Source organism: Pteropus medius, unplaced genomic scaffold (genome assembly GCF_902729225.1).
Source record: "Pteropus medius unplaced genomic scaffold, Ma_sr-lr_union100, whole genome shotgun sequence".
Taxonomy (NCBI): Eukaryota; Metazoa; Chordata; class Mammalia; order Chiroptera; family Pteropodidae; genus Pteropus; species Pteropus medius.
The window spans coordinates 21690657-21700768 of NW_024340692.1; the positions used below are offsets into that span (position 1 = coordinate 21690657).

At 39.8% G+C, this 10112-nt stretch overlaps 1 protein-coding gene across 3 annotated transcripts in view; it reads left to right on the forward strand.

Annotated features, from left to right (window-relative positions):
• The window catches only part of PCSK5 (proprotein convertase subtilisin/kexin type 5), a 396723-nt gene extending 386611 nt beyond the window's left edge, over positions 1–10112 (forward strand). For all 3 annotated transcript variants that reach the window (XM_039843681.1, XM_039843770.1, XM_039843837.1), the window contains 3 exons: positions 6014–6114; positions 6456–6642; positions 9459–10112. In XM_039843681.1, coding sequence (XP_039699615.1) covers positions 6014–6114; positions 6456–6642; positions 9459–9865 — 695 coding nt within the window. In that variant the 3' untranslated portion in view covers positions 9866–10112. The remainder of the gene's footprint in view (positions 1–6013; positions 6115–6455; positions 6643–9458) is intronic.

Here is a 10112-nt window from a genome sequence, read left to right on the forward strand (position 1 = left end):
TTCTCAGTATTTAAAAAAGAAATACCTCCTATAATATTTTGTTAAAACTTACTAGGTTAATACTGATATAGCTGGTAGGGTACATTCCTGCTACTCTTTACAAAATTATCTTGGCTCCTCCTAGCCCTCTTTCTACATAAATTTTATAACCAGCATTTCCTCTAAAAAGGTAATGCCTCCATTCTGTGTTCCTTTAGTACTCTGCATTCATTCATCTACTTACTATTCCACAAATATTTATCCAGCACTATGGCCCGGACAATGCTGATACAACTGTAAACAAGACATTCAAGGGCTCTGACGCACAGAAGGCATATTTTCTAATTGTTTACTTATTCTTTGTCTCTCTCTTACTGTAGACTGAGGTCCTCAAAGGCATAGATTAATTAATGTCTTACTCACCTTTGTAGCTCTAGCACTTAGCATTGTCACAGGGGCAAAAGGAGGGGGACAGTGGCCATGCCAGGCAGGGAGGTCACACCTGCTGGAGTCATGGGTGGACAGCAGCGAGCTCCAGCCAGAGCAGCAGCAGCCTTTGGTGGAGGAAGAGGCCCACGCTGACACAAAGTTCTGGCTTTGCAGCGGGTACCATAATCCACTACCCGTCTCAAGAAGTACAACTCTGCTATCTGTATGCCCTTCACCTCAGGCCCATCACAAAAATGACCATCAGTGTGGTCCTCCCGCAGCTGAAGTAGCCGTGAAGCCCATCTCCAACTGGGAGGTGATAAAAAGGCTGAAGGGCATGTAGAACCACCCTCGTCCTCCACCCTCTGGATTGCAAGAGCACAGAGGCCTTCATCCACTTTGAGGGTGAGGTGGAGAAGAGTCTGGTCAAGTCTTTCCTGGCCTGCTCCAACCTCAAGACCATCCTCAAGGTGCGCACCACCAAGCACAAAATCGGTTTCCCTACGCGCCGTGACTGGGGCTCCTGTTCCACGACACAAGGACTTGAACAAAACGCTGCCAGAAGAGCGGCCAACACGATTCACCCGGAGACGCGGCCTTGAAAATGCTTCACCCCGAAGGGGCTCGGAGAAGCCCAGCAAGGAGGTTCTGGAAGTTTGAGGAGATGCAAATGTGGACATCCCCAAGCTGGACCCCCACTGGGAGATGACAGGCCGGAACCTCCATGCGTTCGGTGTCACGGAACAGTCGACCTTCAGGATGTATACCCAGGACCGCGAGTTCGTGCACTTCGCGCCAGCCGAAAGCTCCTGCGCGGGAGAAAGCGCGGCTGCGAAGGTGAGGCGGTGGCCTGCAACATCACGGCTTCTTTTGATTACCCAAACCCCCTGAGTGACGCATCAAGACATCAAGAAACGGCAGCTCGAGAGCCAGAAACTTCAAGAGCTGGAACAGACACTTCGGAGGCTGGAACAGCAGAGAGAACAAAAAACGCTAGAAGAGGCAGAAGAGAGGCAAAGAGCAGAGGAAAGGAAACAAAGAACTAGAATTTGAGAGAAAAGAAAAAGAGAAAAGCTTCGCGAGAGGGAACAGAACAGAGGGACTGTGCACTCCTTCGGAATCAGAAAAATCTCGAAAAGCTACAGTCAGAAGAGCAGAAAAAACTACAAGAAAAAATAAAACTGGAAGAGTAGACGTTGCTGCTGGCTGGGGTGAACCTGCAGTCAGACCATCTGCCTAACTGCAGAGCTACTGACCAGGGCTGAGGCACCGTGGTTGGTGTGTTGATCTTCAGAGTGGGAGCCGCTTCTTCCTGCTCTAAAACACCCGGCCAGAGGCACAGCTGGTTGCAACCATAACTAAAAGAAGTAAGTCTTAAGACCAAGAAGAAGAAAAACAAACCTTGGAAAGAGGGCTCAAAAACAAATTTTTATTGTGTTAGAGTGACTCTCAGTGATATATATATTAAATTGCTCTTAGCTAGAAAGTGCTTGGACTAGTGGACAAACTAAACCAACCTGGGAATGGTAACGTGCTATTCGTACCAGTTCTAGAATTTCTTTTATGCGTCTCACAGAATGGTGTTTCAGCAATATTCATTAGAAATATAATGCAAGCCATACATATAATTTTAAATTTGTAGTAGTCACATTAAAAAATAAACAGGTAAAATTAATTTTAATATATTTTATTTAACAAATATATGCAAAATATTATCATTTGAACATATAATCAACATAAAAATTTGCCCCACCCCACCACATCCAGACAGTCCTTGAAGCAACTCTCAGAAAACTTTACCATATGGTGGTTCCCACTCTTAATTCATTTACAATTGACTCCAACCTTTGAAAGAATTACCCTTTCAAACAAACAGCATTAAATAATGAGTTTGTGTTCTCTCTCTCTCTCTCCCCCTATCTCCCTCCTCCTCCCCTCTAAAGTTGCTGTTCAAAACTTCTAATCAGAATAAGAACATCTGAGAGAACACATTAAATTGGGGGTGTGGTGGGAGGATGGTGGAAAGTTGGCATTGTCGTGGGCTATATCATGGTAAATATTAACTTTCTATTAGATTTTTTGAAAAGTTGAAGATATCTCTGATACCACCATTAGATGTGTGGGGCTTTTATTACAACTAGGATTGCCAGATAAAATGCTGTATTTTGATCTGCTAAATCTGAAAACCAAAATCCCAAACCCCTAGTGCAGTGAATGCCCCCGGCTAGTGGAGAGATCCAGGGGGACACTTGGTTTCTAATTAACAGAAGGCAACCATCGTTAATGTCTCTTAACATCAGGCAATCAAATCAGGACAACACCAGCTTTTTAAAATTTCTGCGGGGATCAGAGAAATTATTATATTTTAAGCACAGTTTTAAAAACTATAGGTTTCTTTAATTGGGTTTGAGATTTCCTGGGTAGATTAAGGATGATGGTTTTCCAATCTCAAAAATTCATCCATATATCCAGACAATAGAATAGTATTCAGCCCTGAAGAGATATACAAACTATCAAGCCAGAAAATGTTGTGGAGGAAACTTAAATGCATTGTATTAAGTGGGGGGAAAAAAGCCAATCTGTAAAGGCTACATACTATATGATTCCAACTATACAACATTCTGAAAAAAAGCAAAACTGTGGAGACAATAAAAATATCTGTGGTTTCTAGGGATTGGGATGAGGAGAATGAATAAGCAGAACACAGAGCATTTTTAGAGCAGTGAAAATACTCTATATAATACTGTGATGATGGATACATGTCATTATACAATTGTCCAAATTTATAGACTGTACAACACACTGAGAATGAACCCTAATGTAAAATAAACTATAGACTTTTGGTGTATGATGTCAATGTAGATTCATCAACTGTAACAAATGTGTCACTTTGTGGGAGATATTGATAATAGGGGAGGCTATGCATGGGTTGGGGCAGGAGGTAGATGGGAAATCTCTGTACTTCCCACTCAATTTTGTTGTAAATCTAAAACTGCTCTAAAAAATAAAGTCTTAAAGAAATTATCGACACAATCTCCCTGAGACTATACTCAAGGGATGACTGGACATATTTAGGTGAATCTTGAAGCCATCTTGAGTGTTTGTGCCTCCCCCTCCTATATTTCACTTGAACTTTGAACGTGCCTAGTTGAAGCTTTCTATTTTTGACACTCATTTCTTCTGCCATCCTTTATTCACCATACACACATGTCTTTTGATGGTTAGTAAATCTTTGTACTGCCATCTGGTTTTGCAATTTGTAGATTATGAAATTTAGGAATAGGTTTTCTCTTGGGCTGTATACCGGCTGGAAAAAAAAAAAGTATGAATTCTTTCGTTCTTAAAACACTAGCCATCACACTAAGAACTGAGGATACATGAAAGATACAAGGAAAATTTAGCACCCTACATAAGTAATTAACTAGATTGTATTTCATTCACTTTTGACTACCCTATAATATTAGGGTGTTTTTTAAAAAATGCTTAAAAGTACTGAGGTACAGGAGAGGGGAGTCAGGGGATAGCACACTACCCCCTAATATATATGTATCTTCGTTGCAACTGGTTGCTCCATAATTAGTTCATTTCTTGCCTTCACACATTAACTTTTTATCTGTATTACTTGCAAAATTGTTTGAAATAAAAACCCAGGCTGGGTAGCCAATACCTTCTAACCGTCCTGAGCTGCCTCTCTTTTTGTGTGAATGATGCCGTGAACAGCCGACAAAGATTGCTCTGCACTGGTGAATTCGTCCCACGGGGGTCAGTCCAAGGGATAACAGATAGTGAGCTGTTCTGAATTTTAAGAAAACATCAAAGCTGTCTTTATAGGTCCCAAGGCTCCTGCAGATCCTTAGAAACAATGATAAATGTAGGGCGTTAAACTTGAAAACAAGAGAAAACATTCTGGAAACTAACCAACTGTCTTACAAAAAGACTCAGGGTGCCTTAAGTGTGGAGGTTTTGCAATAAATCAATGTAGAAGATGTAAATGGAGTTACTGATTTGTTACCTAAGGTGACAGGTAGTACCTTTGGAGCTTGCCCAGGATCTGGGCCTCAGCCAAATTGCTGCTGCTCTTTGGAAAAATGTAACCAACCTTAAGACACACATTTACTGCCTCCCCCTCCCCCCTTTTAATTTCCCCTACGCTTAAAGAAAAACAAAACCCAAAACAAACCCCACACTTTTGTATTTTAAAACTGGAGTAAGACATCTAAGTTATGTTTTAGAAAAATGTAAGTGGAATGGAAGGAAATAGGGGAAGATTGATTCTTTTATCAGAGACCACAATTATGTTACAGACATGTAGGGAATTCTGTATGAAGCCAAAAGTAAAGTAAAAATAGAATGGCTTTGAATTTATATCACTACAGGCAGCCCCCAATCTAAGAAGCAGTTGAGTAATAAAGTTTCTTCTCTAAGATGTTTATAGCTCAGAATTCTTTTTTCCTTAGAAACATTATAAATGATTGCGCTCAAAGATCAGATATGAAAAGTTGATTTAACTCCATAGTGAATGTGAAGGACAGGACTCACGGTTCTAGCTCAAGTTCAACTAACCACTCTTTACAATATTCTTCTGATGGGAAGACCTACACAATTTCCAATTCACAATACCAGGCACAATCCATGTCCATGTCGTCTCTGTGTCTCTGTTTTGAAGTTCTCAGCAGAAATGCCAGGGCCTTCCTGAAGGAATGAAATCAGGTCTCCTGTTTCCGAACTCTTTTCAAAAGTTATCTCTTGATATCTGCATAGAAGGAAATGTTTGGGTCACTCATTCCTGGGTCTCTGAATTAGGAGAGAGAGGGATTACCTCTACATGAACCATAATCTGAATGAAGGTCCAGATCCTCTACTTGCTGGTTCATGTGTTAAGGCAGACAGTGTGATAGAAAGAGCGCTGGACTATATATAAGTCAACAAACCTGAATTTGAATCATGACTCAACCATTACCTATGTAACCTTGAATGCATGACTTCATATAGGTGGGCCTTAGTTTTCATTTATTTAAAAAATAATGAACAAATAGGATGTCAAATTTCTGAGAAGAGAGTTTATAGTTCTCAAGAAAATTTCAAAGGAAACTATCATAACCACCACCCCCAAAATTAAGAACCACTGGAAAAATGGTTTATTAAAGCCCTTTAGCCCTAGTATTTTAAGTTCCAGGTTTGGTGTTTCTCAATTAAGAACTGCCTAATTATAATTTACTTGTCAAGTTCTGGGACCCTGCCCCCCAATCAGCTGGTATCATTTTCATCCTCTATACTAGTTAAACAATAAGCAAAATGACAAATGAAGGTTTTATAAACTTTCTACATGATTTCTCATTCTGAAAATCCTCTTACTCTAGTGAAACATCTGTCATCTCCAAATCCTCAATTACCAAACTGAAAGTTTACATTGACTGAACTAATTGGATAATTTCTAGGTCTTTATTTGGTGTCCTGTAGATGTTTTTTTCATATCCTCAATCACTTTATTATTCTACTTCATTTTACTTGACATATTCCTTGCTCCTAAATGTTATGGAATCAAGACAGAGGTTGAACTCTAAGGTCAGTCTCATAACTTAGAATCATTTTTTTTTTCTTTCAGGAAAAGGAGCACTGAAATGCTTATCCTGTGTGTGGAGTTACCACCTAGTGGGAGAAATCTGCACCTCAGACTGTCTTGTCGGGGAATACAGAGTAGGAGAGGTACTAAAAGCTGGGCATAGTGTGCCTTCTGTCATTTTCACAGAGGGAAATGAACTAATTTCTGCATGTCTTTCTAGGCAAAGTGAAAAAGTCCTAAAAGTCCTATACTCGCTATAGTTTAGGTTTAATATTTCAAAACCTCCTACCATTGCATTATGGATTAATGGTGCTACCCACCTGTAACTTTAATTTCAATCAAAGAACTGAGAAGATTTGAGAGAAATAATGGGGAAGTCAAGTAATGAAGGCCTCAAAATTAATTCTGCATTCATCGTTCATGGAACTCCAGTGTTTGTTAATCCTTCCTCACTCAAAAGGAATCTCCTAATTGTTCTTAACAGGGTGAGAAATTTAAATGTGAAAAATGCTATGAGAGCTGTATAGAATGCAAAGGACCTGGGCCCAAAAACTGTACTGTGTGCCCCGCCAACCTGCTGCTGCACATGGATGACAGCCGCTGCCTGCAATGTTGCAACGTTTCCAATCCCACTGATGCCCAGGAGTGCTGTGACTGCCAGGACACTACAGGTAAGAAAAGAGGAAGATCAGCCTGCGGAGGAAGGGCATGTCTTCGGGAAGCTGACCAGAGCACACAGGAGAGGAAGATGGGAGATTCCAGAGAATCAATATGGCTACCTTTTTATTTAGTGTCTGCTATGTGTCTACTGTGCTTGAAACTTTCTGTCCATCATCTCATATAAGTAGATGTTATTAATCGAATTTTACAGATGAGGAGACTGGGCTCAAAGGGTTTGATTAGCATGCCCAAGTTTACATCAATGTTAAGAGGCTCATCTAGAATTAGAATATGGGTCCTCTGGACTGCAAAACTGAAATTCTTTCCACTATTGTGCTGCCTTCAGCATTAGAGCTCAAGTAGTTCTAGGATTTCATCTTTATAAGTTTACTTTATTTCTTTCTTATTCTTTCCTCCTGAGAAAAAAGGAAAAGAATCAACTGTCAAGAAAGCTTATTCTAATGCTATCTTGAAGAATCATTCTGTGGAAAGCAGCCCAAATCTAGGCTTCCCATTAGAGTCTTAAGGCATTTTAGAAATGAATTTTCATTGAAGGCTAAGAAAAAACACTTTTTTTAATACCAATTCCCAGTCCCCCAACTGTCTCCAACCTGCAACTCCACCCATGTGAGTGTACTTGATCCTCATTGGACACAAACTTAAAAAAATACCAAATGGAATGATTTCTTCTAAAAAAAAAAAAGAAAAAGAAAAAGAAAATTCTTAAGAAGCAGATCATTTCCTTGGGGGTTCAGATGTGTCATGGCCTGACAAAAACAGATGTCATATTGATGGAAGCATGTCCATTTATAAGTGAAGTAAATCCCAGACCGAAAAATGCTACTAGCCATTTCTGTTATATATATATTTTTTATCAGCCTTTTCAACTAAATTCTAAATAGCATCTTTCCAAAAACTAATTATATCCTTCTTTCAGCTTTCTCACCCCTACAAGCAGCTGATTTCCCTAGGTCCTCTTACACATCCACCTTCAGGGGCTGATGGCCTAATATCCATGCTGTGTCAGTTAAGAATAATAATCCTCATTACATCAATGGCTTTAAATGAAACCAGAAGTGTGTGCATGTTGGGTGCAGAGTTTCTGCAATCCTGTTTCAACTAAAAACGATTTAGTCAGCTTTCTTGAGACTTTTTTGGCTCTTAAAGATCCAGTTGTGGCCTCTCTGCAAAAATCTAAACACTCCTGATTGCCTATCATTCTTTACTGAGACACTGACCCCTTTAAAGAAACCAGATAACAGAGGTTGACCTTAACTTTGCAGATCTAAGATTGTAGAATAGTTAAGACAAGATTGCATACAGCATACTAGTAATTGAAACAACCTTGAAGGGTCTTTTATTGATTCTCCTGCCTTAGGCAGTATTTATCTCCCAAATACCATACACCAATTGCTTATGCATCCCTCTGGTGCTTCAATATTTCCTCCAGGGAAAAATTCTATGCTGATATTGCAAATGATGAAAGCCATAATGATAGTGCTATTACTTTGGAAGAAATTTTGCTTAATGGGCAAAATCCCATGAGAATGAAAGTTACAATAAAATAGAAAACTTGTTTATCACTAGCAAAAAGAGACAGTGGTAATAAATTGGATGTAATCAGCTAATATCTAATAAGCAACAATAATTGCCCTTAAAATAATTGGCAGCAGTATTATATCATTAAGCTAGTATGTACAATGTACCTAGAATTTCTCATTTAAAAAAATCCTGGGGGCATACCCAAGTGGTTCAAAAAATATTTATAGAAAACTTAGTGTGTATTTCAACTTGTACATCCAACATAGCCTACTAGTTTTCTTTTCCCTCTGGTTCTTTCATATTTTCTTTTACTCTACCATTTGGTGAGTTAAATAATAGGAAAAAATTTGATAACTTACCCAAATCATACCACCTAAACAAATGAAAAGGAATAAAAATGGGCTCATTGTTAAAGCTATGATTTGACCTTTCCTTCTGTGACAGTTTCAGTTACTTCATGTTCTCAATTAAGGTGACATGGAACAGAGCTTTCAACTTCAGAAATCTTAATTATGATAGAAGATATTTAAAGGTAGCACTTCTTTTCCTGCCAGATTAGGGCCACAAAATGCCAAGAAGTTAAAAAACAGTTGTTGGAGCATTTTAACCCAACATCTCCAGACTACAGCATGAAGTTAGGATTCCTGGGTTTGAATTCTGACTCCTCTACATACAAGCTCTCAGCTCGGACAATGTGACGATTTACTTCTTCTCTATGGGCCTCAGTTTCTTCAGCTATCAAGCAACAGATTGGCCTAAGTGATTTCGAAGGCCCTGCACAACCATAAGAGTCAATGGTTTTATAAATAATCTGCTCCTGCCCTTGAATAGTGGCACGATCATGTTGGACCAGGTTTAAGAGTAGCTGGGGAGAGCACTAAGTCTTAGAAAAAGTCAGAGTTATTTAGCAATGAATGAAGCTTGGCCCAAGATGGAATATTTTTCTCAGAAGAGAAATCAAAGAATTCATTGGTAAGATTGGACAGGGCAACTGATCCCTAAGGTATGAAAATGAGGAGGCTCCCTTTGAATTTCAAATTGCCCTGCATCCTAGAAGGGTTTGATAGCATCATCTGACATAGACTGGGACTGTCATGGGGGTACACAGGGCAATTCTGAAGAGTGGTGTGCCTTTTAAGAAAATCAGAGAGAGAGAGATTCCACCATTTTAGATTTTAAAAAATAAAGGTGAAGTTCTTAACCTCGGAACCTAATTTTCTCCATTCCATCTCTTCTCTTTCATCCTTCCCTTTGACCCTCTTCCTTTGGGCTTCTCTTCCAATAGATGAGTGCATCCTTCGAGCAAGTGAGATTGGGTCTGCCCCTGAGCATTCCAAGACAGCCTTGTTCATCATCTCCTCCATTATGCTGGTGCTTCTGCTTGGAGCAGCTGTGATCGTCTGGAGGAAATCGTGGGGCCGATCCCAGCCAGCAGAGAAGGCTGGCTATAAAAAGTTGGCTGACCCTAGCAGGTCTTATTCCTCCTATAAGAACAGCCACCGTGAGAGCACCAGCTTTGAAGAGGATCAGGTGATTGAGTACAGGGACCGTGACTATGATGAGGATGATGATGATGACATCGTCTACATGGGCCAAGATGGAACTATCTATCGGAAATTTAAGTATGGGCTTTTGGATGATGATGATGAATATGAGCTGGAATACGATGATGAGAGCTACTCCTACCAGTAGGCAGAGGCCACATGCACCTCACCCCATTCCACTCAGGCACGCATGTGAGTGTCATAATTTGGGGTTTTATCCTCATACACCAGGCTGATGTATGGGCATTTGTATTTGTCTTTTTAACCATGATTCCAACTAGAGTCTTTAAGAATGCTGAAATATTTTGTTCTTCATTTGAGTGGCTAAACTTGATTAACCATAATTGTTCAACCATAATCGAGGAACAAGGATAAAATCTGGAGGGGTTTTCCTT